The sequence below is a fragment of the Quercus lobata genome, chromosome 10 (assembly GCF_001633185.2).
Source record: "Quercus lobata isolate SW786 chromosome 10, ValleyOak3.0 Primary Assembly, whole genome shotgun sequence".
Taxonomy (NCBI): domain Eukaryota; kingdom Viridiplantae; phylum Streptophyta; class Magnoliopsida; order Fagales; family Fagaceae; genus Quercus; species Quercus lobata.
Window position 1 is genome coordinate 8,888,673 of NC_044913.1, and position 15,957 is coordinate 8,904,629.

At 32.2% G+C, this 15,957-nt stretch overlaps 1 protein-coding gene across 1 annotated transcript; it reads left to right on the top strand.

Moving 5' to 3' along the window:
- The first annotated feature begins 10,154 nt into the window (after positions 1 to 10,154).
- On the top strand, positions 10,155 to 14,609 carry LOC115965392 (CRAL-TRIO domain-containing protein C3H8.02). Its single transcript, XM_031084601.1, has 7 exons — positions 10,155 to 10,440; positions 11,230 to 11,382; positions 11,782 to 11,928; positions 12,563 to 12,715; positions 13,312 to 13,434; positions 13,811 to 13,935; positions 14,263 to 14,609. Exons 1-6 carry the CDS (start codon positions 10,306 to 10,308, stop codon positions 13,886 to 13,888), a joined length of 789 nt encoding a protein of 262 aa, XP_030940461.1. The 5' UTR covers positions 10,155 to 10,305; the 3' UTR covers positions 13,889 to 13,935; positions 14,263 to 14,609.
- The last annotated feature ends 1,348 nt before the right edge of the window (positions 14,610 to 15,957 follow it).

The window sequence follows — 15,957 nt, forward strand, 5'->3', positions numbered from 1 at the left end:
GTGCATGGAAGGAGAGTAGAGAGGAGGTGGTTAGAAATTAGGCTCACCTCTCCAGCAACCTCTCAAGGATATATCAGATGGTGCTTTTAACCTATAGGACTTGAGCATTAGACTTGCCTTTTTATTCAATTCCTACGATGTGCATTTTCTCAAAACTTGACCTTACTGTGGGTGGTTTTCCATGAAAATCCCAACACCAAAAAAAAAAAAAAAAAAAAAACTAATAATTTTACCTAAAAGAGATATTGTTATACTATCAGTGACTGTCACACAATCTCCACTGAAAGAAAGTATATTTGTGCAAGTTTCCTTTTTACCAAATTGATCAAAGCCCAATACATGTGAACTGGATAAACATGGCAAATTTTCATTTTCATCTTTTAAAAATAATTAAAAAGAACACAAAATATTTAAGCTAGAATTGTAAATATAGTTTTAAATCTCAATTCAGTGTGTTTGGAATTTTAATTGTTTGATTTAGCAAACATCACAAGATTTATGTGTCTTTGAATTTCTTTTGAATATAAAAACTAAAAATAATAATTAAAAAGTGAGAGAGAGAGAGAGAGTGTGTGATGATAATCACACATACTTTCAAGTTTTAAATGTGGATATTTTTTTCTTTAGCCTTTTAAAAATATGTATATCAATGCATCAATTGTAGATATTGTTTTAAATGTGAACATTTTTTTTTTTTTGCCTTTTAAAATGTGTATATTAATGCATCCATTGTAGTTGTATAAAATAATGAAGGTAAAATGAGTGTAATAGAATTTTTTTTCCAAATTTTAATGGTGCCATTTTCTTTTCTTTTTTTATATAAGATAAAATTTCTATTCTGATCTAATATAAGTGTATATGTGTGTGAAGCTCTCTCCTTAAGACTTGAACCATGATCCTTATCCTCCATGCCTTACAAATACTTATACTTGTGGAGTGATCACCATACCAGGGGTGCACAATGGTAATTGTGTCATTTTCTTAAACTGTCAGAATTTTACTAAACTATTTACTTAACCTCCTACTCTCTTTCTAAAACGCGCTGTGATGAACTTCATGCCATTAAACTGAACCACCCACTCTCTTTCTACTCCCAACACACTATTTCATCATTACAAACAAGTGGATACAAAGTCATATATATATATATATATATATATATATATAGTTAGCTAACCAGACTCCACTCTCATTAAGAGCTTGTTTTCTTTTCTTTCGTTAACAGTGTTATCTTCTTCTTCTCTATCATGTTTTTCCTTTTCTTCAATATATTCCACTGTAACACAGATCTATGCTTTAAAAAGAGGAATTCAACCTTACTAAGTCCACTAGTTCTAACTATGATGATCAAAGGACAATGTTCACTGCCGACCTCTACTACAGGTTAAACGGTATTCATGAGGCGTTCTTCATGGTTGGTAACCCTTCTCAACGCTAAGCACTACTGGTGGAGACCTAGTTTGGGTGCAGTGCCAAGTTGCCAACCATGTATTACTTGTTTTAATCAAATCGATGACCTTGAGTTCGATCCAAAAGTTCGGGACTAGTTGTCTTAGTAAGGTTGAATTCCTCTATGTAAAGCATAGCTCTGTGGTACAGTGGAATATATTGAAGCCACGGCTAGCTATTGTGGTTGTGTTTGAGTGGGCTGATCATGGAGATGGCTGTGTTGGGGACAAAGTGAAGAAATGGAATGATTAGGAGAAAAAGAAAAACATGATAGAAGAAGAATTCTTAATGAAAGTGGAGTCTGGTTAGATAGCCATATATATAGGACTTTTATATACAAAGAGTTCATGTAGTCCTAATTGTGTAATTCTTATTTTAATCCTAGTTACTTTGTATCTAATTGTATTGTAATGATGCAAAAGAATAGGCTCAATTCGTCACTGTATCACATGCATATATGCAGTTGTTTAAGAATTGAGTAATGGTGCGTTTGTTTAAGAATTGAGTAATAATGTGTTGGGGAGTAGAAAGAGAGTAGGAGGTTCAGTTTGTAAAAAGCTTATTAAAATTTGGTCGGTTATAAAAAATGCCACCATTAAAATTTTAAAAAAAAAAATTCTATTAAACTCATTTTACCTCCATTATTTTATACAATATCTACAAGTGATGCATTAATATACACATTTTAAAAGGCCAAAAAAAAATGTCCACATTTAATACAATATCTACAATTGATGTATTAATATACACATTATAAAACACCAAAGAAAAAATATCCACAATTTAAACTTGAAAATAGTGTGTGATTATCATTATTCTCTCTTTCTTTATATTATTTTTTTTTAGTTTTCATATTCAAAAGAAATTCAAGACACAGCAAATTTTGTGATGTGCTAAATCAGACTATCAGAATTCCAAACACACAAACCCCATGCATCACAAATTTCAACACCTATTTCTTCACAAAAGCAAATATCAATTGAGTAATTCTAAAATCACAAATCATTCTATAATTTTTTTTGTCACAACTCTGATGTAGCAAATTATAAGTGATTAACTATCACTTACATATAGATCTACCATTTTTTCTTCACTAATTACACTCTGTCATGTTACAATTGTGACAAGAAATTGTAAAAAAATTTGTGGTACTTTTTCATACCAATCACACACACAAAAGAACACAAAATTTATCTGAAATCTTCTCAAAAAAAAAAAAAAAAAACAAAAACAAAAAACTACAAAGCTTTTCGTTTTTATATAATTAAACCAACCGACCTTAGAATATTCTAATTCAATTAGGATTAGGATTAATTCAATCGGTGGACAGGAGTTGGTGAACCCAACATAAGAATCTTACGTACAATGGGCCGGCCACATATTATATTTTAGGCTTTTCCCATATACTAACTTCAATTTTTTTTTTTTTTTAAAGAAACATACTAACTTAAAATTTTAATTGAAATAAATGTATTTATTTTGCATTTCAAATTTTAATTCTTTCATTTATAACCATTGATTTTTAATTTTTAATCTGCTTATCAATTGTTCTAATCATTCCCCTTTTTTTTGGCTGGAATTATCTTAAATTTTTTTATATAAAATGTTGGAATTTTTTTTATTTTGATGATGTGAAACATCGTCAAGGTAGAATCTTTTGGTCCTGCTACTCGAAGTAAATGTATTTTTGCTAATAAAAAAAATTACACCTTACAATAGAAAAATCAAGCTTGCAAAATGAAACGAGCTACAAACAAATACAAGGTTAATGTGGATGGGGTTGTTTTTTCCTCTCAGAACACAGCTGGGGTAGGTGTTATTATTCATGATCATGAAGGCAAGTTCATTGTGGGTTTTAGTAAAAATTTTCTAGTACCATTGGGAGCTATTGAAGTTGAAGCTGAAGCCTTTAAATATTTAGCTTCGACTGAAGAGAGTTCTTATTTTCTTGAACAAGTTCTTTCCCTTGATGTATCAAGGGCTTTATATTAATGAAAGTTCTAGTCTGTTTATCAAAAAAAAAAAAAAAAACTCTCACGTAATGAAATATTCTATAAATTAGGACACTATATCTATCTTACTTGGTTGTGAGTAAATTGCGCCTAGAATCTCTTCAAAACAAAGAAATAAAAAAATTTATTATACTAGAAAATTCCCAAAATTATAAAACTGATAGGAAAATTGTATCAAAAGTTCTTCAAATATGTTACATCGGATTATATCATACATCATCAATAAAAACAAATCCATATACTATCTTAATATTTTAATTAAAATAAATGCATTTATTTTGCATTTCAAGTTTTAATTCTTTTATTTATAATCATTAATATACAATTTTTTTCATATGCTTATCAATTTTTTTTATCATTCCTTTTACCTTTTTTTTTTTTTTTCTTTTTTTGAGAATACTAAATATTTTTAACACACACACGAGGAGATGGGAGAATTTTTTTTTTTTTTTAAAGAAACTTACAGTGGTGTATATCCAAAAAGACCTAACTCTTGAATACACAGCACAAGTTTTAAACCTCTTTAACTCACTCATTTTCCAATATGGGATTATCCCACTGTTTTTTTTTTTTTTTTTTAGAATACTAAGTATTTTTAACATATGCACTAGGAAATGGGAGAAGGTTTTTTTTTTAAGAAACTTACAGTGGTGTATAATTTTATCTAGTTATTTAATTTTGGGGTAAACTATAGTGTCAGTGTCAATTTAGTTTTTACCATTATATTTTGGATGGAAATTGCTAATGTGGTAAATGACCAAAATATAAAATTAGTTTCCGTCAATGTGATAATAAACTTTCTTTTATTTTTTGGTTGTTTGTCACGTCAATAATTTCCATCCAAGAGATAACAGAATAGACTAAATAGTCAAGACACTAAAATGTTATAAACTAAATTGAAATATGGTATTGTAAGGACTCAATTTGTAACGACCCCAAAATGGTCTTGGGTTCGTACGTTAAAGGCCCAAACAATAAAATTTATAGAGCGTGGGTGTTCAAGAACTAGATTAACTTTTGAAAGTAAAAAGATTCAACCTCACGCTTATAGATAGATTAGAACCGATATAACAATCTATTTTTCTTTGAAACAAGTACAGTTCTTTTGTTTCTAAGCTTTTTTCCTGAGTGTTCTTTGTGTTTTTTTCTATGTTCTGATCCTTTTCTGCATGCTTTCCTTTCATATTATATACTGCCCTCTTCATACCATCTTCACCACACACGTATAGGTTGGGTTCAGGGGATCTCTTTCTGTCTCATCTAACACCTTCTGGAACCTCCTACTAGCAGCTGTAAGGCTGTTTCATCATTGTTCAGGTATCATCTCTACATTAATGCGGCCAGAGAGTTGGTTGAGAGGCAATTAATGCGAAGGTAGCTATTGTTATAGATATTTGTTTGCCTTCTCTTTCTTACCCTTGGTCCTTTATCCCTCCTTTAGTGGGGACATAACTCCGAAGTATGTTTGTAATAAGATGGCATTCTAATCGTCCTCGGACTCATACTGCCGAGAAGGATTTTGTCCTCGGACGAATACTGAACTCACCTTTCATGATATTCACTCCTCCTTTCGTTTGGTTACCCCTACAATCTGATATGAGCCTCCTCGGATGAGCCACAAGCCCAATTAACTTGACTTTAATAATTTTAGTGACTGTTCGGCCCCCACAGGTGTAAATAATAGAAACTAAATATGTAATTTATCTTCTTCTTCTTTTTTCTTTTGCTAGAACTGTTTAATTTTTTTTATTATAAAATGTTGGAATTTTGTTTTGACAATGTGAAACATATTTTTACTCGTAAAAGAGGTACACCTTACAACAGAAAAATCCTGCTTGCAAAATAGATGGAGCAATTGCTATGCCCAAACAAATACAACCTCGGAATACAGGGGGGCCCAAGAGGGTCCAGGCCCCCCTGACCTTTTAAAAATCTCCTTAGGAGTAAGCTATGGCCCCTTCACAAAAGGAGAGTATGAATTTGCACAGTAAATGTAGATGTGCTATGAAAACCCAACATAGGCCCAAAGTGCTACTTTTGCAACGTGGATGGCATGGCATTCATGGTTCCACACCCATGAGTCTATCAACCATTTATTTATGACAAGGCATGAGCCCACAAGAAGGGACCATTTGGAGTTATTAGAGCATTTTCATCAAATATGTTAAAAATGCTAAATGTTATCAAATATGTTAAAAATGCTAAATGTTCTCATCAAGGGTTTTGTGATTTGATATAGGTGAGTTTTAAAATTGTTGGGTTTTGATTGATTTTGGTGGGATTTGATTTTTGTGGTTGGGTTCATGGGTTGATCGAAGTGGCTTTGGGTGCTGGTTGTGGATCGGTATGGGTTGTGGTGTTGGTGGCTAGTGGTGGATTGATTTTAGGTTGGGGTTCACGGTGATGGAAGGTGGGTGGGTGAGTGGGTTTTGGTTGATGGTGGTTGATGGTGGGTATGGTTTGTGGTGGTGGTTGCTAGTGGTGGGTTAATTTTAGGTTGGGGTTTACGGTGGTGGCAGGTGGGTGGGTGAGTGGGTTTTGGCTTATAGTGGTTGATGGTGGTTGAGGTTGAGGTTGTGGGTGGTGGTGGTGGTGGTTGTGGTGGCTATGGCTATGGCTGTGGTGGCAGTGGGTGTGGGTGTGGGCAGTGACAGTAGATTTGTGGGTAGTGGAAGAGATGAGATTGACAATAAAAAATAATTAAAAAATAATATTTTAATGAAGTGGAAAAAAATATTAGACCTTTGATGTAGAATGAATTGTAAAGTGAGTTGTTAAAATTGATAAAGTGACTTTTTGAGATGCTAAATGCTAAAATTTTTGAAAGCTTTGATGGGAATGCTACCCAAAGATACACTAACACAATTTAAGAGTTTACATAAATAAATTAAAAAATAAATTGTCTATTTTAAGGTAAGATTTTTTTTTTTTTTTTTACATAACCACTTCTTAAAACATTTATATCAAATTATCTATTTTATATTACATTTCCTTAAAATATTATCTCTTGATCAATTTTTTATTACTCTCTCAAATCATCTCTCTCACTCATATATGAGTAAAGAAGTATTAAAACATAGATTTGCATATGAATATTAACTATATATATTTACATGATTACTGTAACTTATCTTATTTTACACAAGTTTACATGGATTGAAGTCGGTGATTTTTGGAATTGGGTATGCAAATTTGCTATTTAGAGCATCTCCAATAGGTTCTCTAAAACCAATTTTGGAGAACAAACACACCAAAAACTCACTCCAACAACTTCTCTAAAAGCAAAACTTTTTCAAATTTTTTTTGAAGTTGCTACAGTCGTTCTCTTTAGAGCATCTCCAATAGGCTCTCTAAAGCCTTATTTGGAGAGCAAACACAAAAAAATCAAGCTCCAATAGTCTCTCCATCTCTATATTTTTTTTTTAAATTTGCTCCAATAGCTCTCTTGAGCTAAGAGCACTGTAGCAATTACTATAACCACTCCAAACATATTTCACTCTTAAAATAATCACTGGTTGAATAAAATAATAATTTTTTCTCTCTCATCCCTTTTCTCTTTCATTCTTCGCTCTCTCTTACTTCTCTATCTCAATGATTACAAACTAAAACATACCACAATCGAAACAAAAACACAAAACCTAATCGAAAGATTTGAAACACAAAAACAATCTTTCTCATAAGTCTAATGAAATCCGAACAATAAAAGCAAAAAACCACATTTTGTCGGTGGTAAGGAGGAGAACAAGCGGCTGTGGAGGCGAAGCAAATCGGTTGTGGAGAAAGACCCATCTGTATTGCGTGAACTACACGCTCATCATCCTCTTCCTCAGCCTCCTCTAGCACCCGATCTCCATGATCGTCTTCCTTGCCATCTTTGTCACCTAGTCTTCCTCTCTCTCTTTTTTTTTTTTGGTTGAAATCCTCTCTCTGTTTAAGATGAAGATATTTTTTATTCTTTAACTTTTGGTATGTGGTGGAGAATTGGTTTGTAATTATAGTGGAGTGTGTGTGTGGTGGAAACAATGGGTTCTAAAAAGTGGCGTGTACATGTGTGGTGGGAAATTGGGTTAATGACAATTACAAAAAATTTATGATCAAATATATATTTTAGGGATGTTATGTCTATAATATTTTCACAATAAATCCTAAATAGTAAGTTGTTATTGGTTGTTATGAATAGGCAAAAAAGTAATTTAAGTTGTGATTCAAATTAGAAACAATAAGAACTTACCACATGTGATCTGTTATGAGAATGTTGTAGGCGTATCACTTTTTTTTTTTCATTTTAGAAAAAAAAAATTAAAAAGCTTGTGATAAATTAGTGAATAATAATGAATAAATAAAAACTAACAACTCATGACTATATTATTTGTTATCTCAAGTGTTTCAAGAGATCCATTGAAAAAAAAAAAGACCAACCACAATTTTTAAATTTTTACCCGTTGAGAGTTAGAAAATATAGTTGGGAATAAATAAAGAAACATTAAAAAATGATTAAAGAAAGAACAAAGAATGAATGAATAAATAATATTTAAATGAGATAGAGTATCTGTTGGAAAGTGTTTTTAAAAAAGTAAGTAAAAGGTAAATGTAATTGTTCACTCTCCAAACAATACAAAAATTTGGAGAGTCTGTTGGCAATGCTCTTATCTAGAGAAGACTGTAGCAACTTCAAATGAATTTTTCTACTTAAAAAAATCATACAACTCAATAAAAAAAAATTCTTTCTCTCTCCTGTCACCACGGCTACAAACACAAGAATCCTTTCTCTCAAACATCTCTAAACTCAAGTATAATCAAAATACAAACTCAAAAACACAAGCTTAAAATTAATCAAATCATAACAATAAAAGCAAAAAAAAAAGACACAAGCCATCTAACCCATCTAGACTACGTTAGGGAGGAAGAAGGGTGGCAGCGACGAAGCGGAAGGTGCAGCTTGGCACAGTGATTGCCAATTCTTTGTCGGCCTGTGTCCTTTGATTAACAGTAGTGCAAGCAAAATCTCTCGCTTATTCTTTCTCTCTTTACCTCTTTCTCTGTTTCTTATCACAGAGAGAGCTAGAGAATGTTTTGGAATCAAGTAGAAAAGGAAAAGAAAAGAAAAAAGTAGAAAAAGAGAGAGCTGGAGAAAGAAAGAGAGAGAAAAGTTCTGGAATCAAGTAGAAAAGGAAAAAGTAGAGAAAAAAGGGGGAGGATGGAAATAGAAGTGGGTATATGAATGTGGTGGAGAAAAAACAAGAGAAAAAAAAATGGATGAAAGAAAGGAAAAATAATATAAAGAATAAGAAATGACAATTCAGAAATGCTACCACAATATTTTCAAAATAAATCTTAAGTAACATATTGTTATTAGCTAATATTGGTGAATAAAAAAATAATTTCAGTGGTGGGTTCAAATTAGAACTAGTAACAACTTTCCATATAATATTTTGTTATGATTCTTGTGAAAGTATTGCAAAAATATTGTGGATATAACATTTTTTGTTGAAAAATATAATTGTTGAGAATGAATAGAGGAAGAATAAATAAAGATTAAAAAAGAATAAAGAATGAATAAATAATAAAGAATGAATGAATAAATAATATTTAAATGAAATGGAAAAATAATAGAGAATCTGTTGAAAGATGTATTTGAAAAAATGGGTAGATAAAAGCTAAATGTTACTGTTCATTGTCCAATCAGTATAAAAATTTAGACAAACTACTGGAAATGCTCTTATGCTATTATACATAGATTGATATGAGTGCTTTAATGCCGTAGTCATAAAAACATGTAGAAAATTTAACAAAAATGAAAGCTTTTGTTTAATTCTCATTTTATAATACTTTGAACCCCAAAATATTTTAAGTACCATTATATTTAAGAGAGTGAAATTTTAACTTTTCTAGAGCTAATCCAATCAATTTAGAGAGTAAATAAAGTAATTAGAATAGATACCCATTAATTTTGAGTGATTTTGAGTATCCATTAATTTTTTTTTTTTTTTAATATTTCGCCCCCCTCCCCCCTCTCAATCTAATTCCTAGGTCCATCCCTGCAAACCAGCATCCCAAACATTGATATCTACTTCTTTGCTTTATTTTGGTCTTTACACATGTACGTACCCAATGATAGCAGACTATTTTGACAAAGCATCACAGGTACAAAATAAATATCGTCTTAATAACAATCATGGCAATGTGATTACAAAGACTTCATTAGGCCTGACCTAATCGTTTCACCTTAAGGTCATATATCATCGCCTTAATTGTTCAATATTTTACCTACTATGCTCCTTTTTTCAAGCTTAAGTCATCAAGATCGGCTGCCCAACTATTTTGTATTTTAGTAAAATGTTCTACCAATGTTGTTTTTTTTTTTTAAGAAAAAAGAACTTTTATAAAAATTTACAAAACCTTTTTTTCTTTTCTTTTTTGTCAAAGATTCATTTTGGTCTAAATTTCATTTTGCAACTTTTTTGTGGAATATAATAATTGTAATAGAGATGGGTTAAGGTGCCCATTAACCACAACATTTTTTTTCTTTTTTTGACAAAATTTTTGTTTTAGTTTTTTGCGATTTATGTCATTTTTTCAGTTTTGTGGGTACTATTTGGTTTTTTTTTTTTTTTTTTTTTACTTTTTCTGACAAATGTTTTGGTCTTTTTTTTGGGTACTTTAACAAGCACCAAGCTGTGCTTGTTAACATATCCCAACATCATCATCTTTATCAAAATCTTTATCGAAAACTTGCCAGAGGTATTAAAAAAAAAAAAAAAATTGCCAGAGACTGAGTCAGAGACACCCAGACAGAAAGATAGAACAACAAAAGTATTTAGTAAATATACCTTCGAGAACTAAAATGGCACTTCGTCTTTATCAAAAACTTCGACACCCATTTGTCCCTCCAAGTAATCTTTCCATTAAAGCCACTCCAACTCGCAGATTCTCTGTTCACAACTCTATCACTATGCCACAATCCGACCACTCACGCAAGGTTCTCCTCAGATACCCTCTTTTTTTTCTCTACTATCTTTTAATGCTTTTTAACTTTTCATTGTGAACTTTAGCTTTCAGTACTATATATTTTACTGAGAACTTTTAGCTTTTATGTCTCTGAATCATAAAGTGTGAACTATTTTTCCCAGAAACCAAAAAATGTTACAAGCATGCTAAAGATTCCTTTTTAAAAGTTTTTGAAGGAACCAAATGGATGAACTGCCTAATGGGAGCTTAAGAAATGTGCTAAAAGTAAATTGTTAATAGTCCAAGTTGAATTTTTTGTTTATCTTGGTCCCAAGAAAGGAAATTTTTCATTCAACTAACCCCATCACAAGTTCACAATCATATAGAGCTTGGAAATATAAGGAATGACACATGCAAAAGCATAAAACTTAGGTTTCTCAATTGAATTCAACCATATAGTTGTATTGACAATACAACAAAAGCAATATTATCCTTTTTGAGGACAATTAAATTCAAAAATGTGGTTCATTGGTCAATGCAACCACATGATTGAATTTAATTGGGAAACCACACCTAAAGAATTGTACCTAAGTATTACCCAAGAAGAATATAGGAACCCATTTTCTTTTATGGGTATTTTACTGCTATTCTGTTGACTGAGAGAACTAATGGAGGGTGAAACTGAATTGAGCCTAAAACTAGTTAACTGCATTAGTGTGTTTACATTTTCTGATATTGCACCGTGTTTCATTGTTTCTGCATATCAAATAAAATAAAATGATGGTGAAATTTTTTATAAAATATGTTTTCTAATATGCAGCTAGTTTTGGAAGTTAAAGAGAAGCTTGAAAAAGAGTACCCTAGTCTCCCTATAGGCAAAAATGGAAGAGATGATGAAGATATGATCCTATGGTTTCTCAAGGACCGGAGGTTTTCCACCGAAGATGCTGTTGCAAAATTGACTAAAGCCATTGTATCCTCAAAAACCTTGCAAAATTCTCAAGTTTAACATATGTTTGCATTTGTGTGCGCATGCATAGGTGTTTCAATTTGAATTTTATTCAACTATTTTGGTTTTTGGAAAAGTTCAAACTCCTTGGCAAATGGAGTCTGAAAATAATTGCAAGACATTCAAGGAGGCAGTTGTTTTAGAAAAATGCACTTTAAGTTGTTTGCATTTTCAAGATTATTTTGTGAATTTTTTTTCTCCAAAACATCCCTAGTTGTTGCTTAAAAAATTGAATTGTTCTTTTTTTAAATGTGGCCCTTAAGTTTACATTGGAAGATTTGTTTGAGTTAAAGAATGAAAAACCATGGATATTTTGATGAACTTTTACTTTCTCTTTTCAATTTTCCGTTCTACCCTTACAAGAAATGGCGTCAAGAATTCAAGGTGTCTGAATTGTCTGAAGAGTCAGTGAAAAATGTAGCTCAAACTGGAAAGAGCTATGTGCATGATTTTCTTGATGTCAATGACAGACCCGTGCTTATAGTAGTGGCATCCAAGCATTTTCCTGGAGTAAGTCTAAAACTTGAAGTACCACTCTCTTAATCTTCAAATATTGGCTTTGAAAGAAATTTTTTTTTTAATTTTATGTTTATCTTGAAAATTTGAATATAGTCATTGACCCTTCTATGTTTTTGTCATGGAGTATAAACTTTTTTGGGGTATGATGAGGTAGACTTTCTGAGAATATGTATTTGCAACTCTAGAGGAGTGTCTCTATATCCATGATCCCACAGTTATAAACCATTCATGACATGCTTTCTATGCTTGATTTACTACAAGAACATAAGTCATTGTCGAAACAAGTAAATTCAGGGATGGCCAGTCCAAATGGGAGAATGAAGAGTACCTAAGAATATGTTTGTGTATGAATTTCTCATAGAATATTCTTGCCTCTTTTTAGATCAGTTAACGTCACTTAAACCCCCTTCCTCTAAATTTTCTTTAGTCTATTGCAAATTATAGTGACTTTTTAAACAAAACTAAGGATCACCATATGTGCTATTGTTCTATTTATACATGGTATTTTGAAGTCAAGAAAATATTGTTAGAACTACTAACTCTAATTATAAATCTTTGATGATTGATTTGATTTCTGGCATGGGTTTTAGTTTCTAGTCATAAACTTAAAATCATTTACTTATAGATGCAGGATCCTGTAGAGGATGAGAAGCTCTGTGTGTTTCTGATTGAGAAAGCATTGGGTAAGCTTCCAGCTGGGAAAGAAGAAATTCTCGGAATATTTGATCTTCGGGGCTTTGGCACCAAGAATGCAGATATTAAGTTTTTGACTTTTTTGGTAATTTTTATGCAATAGCTGCTGATTATGTTCTAGATGGGTAATTGAACTTGGATACATGTGATGTTTCTCTTGCGGAAATTACACTATCAAATGAGTTATATATCACAGTAAAACACATAAGAATAAAAAGCATCCATTTCATCTGATGAGTTCTTTTTCATTTATTCTTAATACTTTTTGTGAACAAGTGTAGAGATGTACCTCCATGTATTCTTCCAAATTCCTTAGGTTGCTGTTTGTTGGCAATTTTCTATAATTTGTCCTTGTACTCATACTACTGCAACTGTTACCGGTTTTGCTTGCAATGAATCTATTGTTGAGAGTTGAGGTGATGATTTAAGAATTACTTTGAAGCCATGGCACTGAATGATTTTTTTAAATGGTAAAAGGAAAATCCTAGTTCATTTTGTATTTATTTGACACTGACTATTTTACTACTCAATGCTGCTGCTGCTGCTGCTTAAACATATACTTGATTAGTTCAAATGTCAAAATCAAAAGGAAATAATCACTTCTACTTTTTATTTTGTTTTTAAACCTGAAATCACTTACTTGTTTTGTGTTTATTCATCACTCTCTTTTTTTTTTGGCAGTTTGAGTTGTGTTACTATTACTATCCAAAGCGATTGGGCCAAGTCCTCTTTGTGGAAGCTCCATTTGTGTTTAAGCCAATCTGGCAGTTTGCCAAGCCCATGATGAAATCATATGCTTCTCTGGTATGGATTTCTTGTGCACTTCTTGTTCCAAGGGACGTAGGTATCCTTTGTAAGTTTATGTTTGAAATATATAGTCTCAAGAGGAACTCTTATGCTGCATTACAGAGTTGGATACTCACCAACTTATCTTTGGTTCTTGAATTCTGAGGCTGCTATCAGATGGCCTTTTTGGCAGTGGGTTTAGCACCTCTTTAAATTTTTATTCTCCATTTTTCTTTTTCAAGCTTCTAGAATGAGACCTGGACATCAAATCACTGAATTTGAACTTGATCTGAAGCATTACTTTCAGATGAATAATCATGGTGCTGTTTTGTACTTCATTCTGCCCTTGTTTATTTATTGTTGTATTATTTCATATATGTATTTGTTTTTGTAGGTGAGATTTTGCTCAGTGGATATTGTCAGGAAGGAATATTTTACAGAAGCAACATTGCCTGCTAGCTTTAGAGACTGAAATGGCTTATTAAAATACAAATTTTTAGTTGTGCGTTTCATGATTTGGTGGGTAAAAGAATAATGCATTTAATTACGCAACTTCAATCTTATTTTGCTGCATTTGCTGTGCAATACTCCTCTTAAAATGAAGCAAACAATGAACAGTAAAAAGGCGGGATAGTGTTGATCTTGCCAAACCACAGTTTTTGGAGGGCTGATTTGAATAAGGTCTAACAATTTGCGCATAAGTGGCCATTCCCAAATCCCAACCCATTTAGTTGGGAATTATTGCACCAATGAACTGTCCCTTGCTTTGATACACGTATTTGTTACAATCTCTCATTTTGATAACCCTTTGCTGAACTATTTGTTTGTTTTACACTTTATATGCAGGAATTTGAGAAGAACTGCAGTGGAGATAGTTCACAACTTGTTCAGGATGACTGGGATTTTACAGGTTGAACTTATTCAATTCTTCCTAGTCCTGCACTTCAATGGAAAATTGTTAAGCCAATATGACAGAAAAATGCCTTTCTTGAAGATTTGTGCTAAGTAGGACAAAATAACTGATCTAGATCTCTTTATTTTTTTATTTTTTTAAAATTGTATTAAATAGGAGAAAGGATTAGAGGTCTGCTCAAATCTATTACTATGAAAGGCTTATTAAGCCAAATTGTGGACTGCCAAGCATTTCTATCTCCAATATATAAATTCCAACAACAAAACTGCTTAAGAGCATTCACTAACGATGCTATGGTCCAATTCAACACCTCGGTTGCATTTTTCAGAGGGTTCTGAACATTCAAAGCCTCTCCAGCAAGGATGATGTTTGGCAAAGTTCTGTTGAGCAACACGTGAAATAGCAAAAAATGCGGCTTTAGCCTTGCACCATAAAGCTTCACAATTTCTGTATTCAACTGGTTCAGGCTTGAGCTGAAATTCAATTTCATACATCCTAATGTAGGAACTAGGAACCCATTTACTAGGAGAGGACTGCTTTGAGTAAATCTACATTCATGCTTTGATATGGACAAGATAAATTCTATTCACCTCCACCACAATTGTGTCTGATCTTCCTGCCATCCCATGATGCAAGCAATGCCCACATCAAGTTTCAGATGCTTGCTTGGGTATAAAATACATATGATCCATAAGTTACTGAGGTAACGTCAACCAAAGCAGGTAACAAGTAACAGCCATGTGTGATTGAATTTGATATGTGTTTCATCAACATGTGCAAGTCATTCTCAAATTTGGTATCAAATTTGTTTACCAAAATGAGTAGTTAATATTTTTTAGGGTAACATCACTCAAGTCCAAAATTTTTTAAAACTGACCAATTTGAACTCTAAAGTCAACTTGGATCTTACACTATTATTTAGGGCTCATTTGGTAGAGGAGTTTAAATAATGTTGTTTGTAGTTTTTTGAAATACTTGTAGATGAAAAAGTGTGTGAAAATACGTGTAATGTTATTTAAAAACTAAAAATGAGTTGTTTATCAACTTTACCAAATGGGGTTTTTCTCATCTCTCTCACCATGATTAGAGACTAAGTTGATCAGTTTTAAAAAGTCTTGAACCCGACTAACATTAGCCCAAACTTCAAGAATGTTAAATGTATTTTAACACATTTTTAAAATATAATATGAGTTGAGATAAACTCTTCAATCCATATTTTCCAACTTTTGTCAAAGCTTTCTCAAAGACAAAAATGAATGTCTAGTACAAATGAAGTGTGTTTTGAAATTGTGACATCTTTAAAGGGTCAAGATTTAAAAAACAAAAATTACTATTCTTTTTTTTTTTTTTTTTTGAAAATGAACTCAAATTCAATTAACCAACAAAGAAATAGAGTCCTCATACAAAGCTCTTTGAGCTGGCAGAGGGGTTTCCTCCAGCCATATACAATCATTGTTAATTTGTCTAGCATAACGGACAAGAGAATGGGCCACCCCATTTGCGGAACGTCTAATGCATTTGAACTCCACAAAGCGCAGCCTAGCAGCCAAGTAGCGAACATCATCGTAAATGTTTCCAAGTCTTGACCAATCCGGCTGAGCAGAAACAATAGACCGCAACACGTTTGA

Coding starts and splice junctions, on each gene's coding strand:
- LOC115965392 (XM_031084601.1), top strand. CDS start 10,306: ATGGCACTTCGTCTTTATCAAAAACTTCGACACCCATTTGTCCCTCCA. Junction 10,441..11,229: donor AATCCGACCACTCACGCAAG/GTTCTCCTCAGA, acceptor TCTAATATGCAG/CTAGTTTTGGAAGTTAAAGA. Junction 12,716..13,311: donor TTAAGTTTTTGACTTTTTTG/GTAATTTTTATG, acceptor TTTTTTTGGCAG/TTTGAGTTGTGTTACTATTA.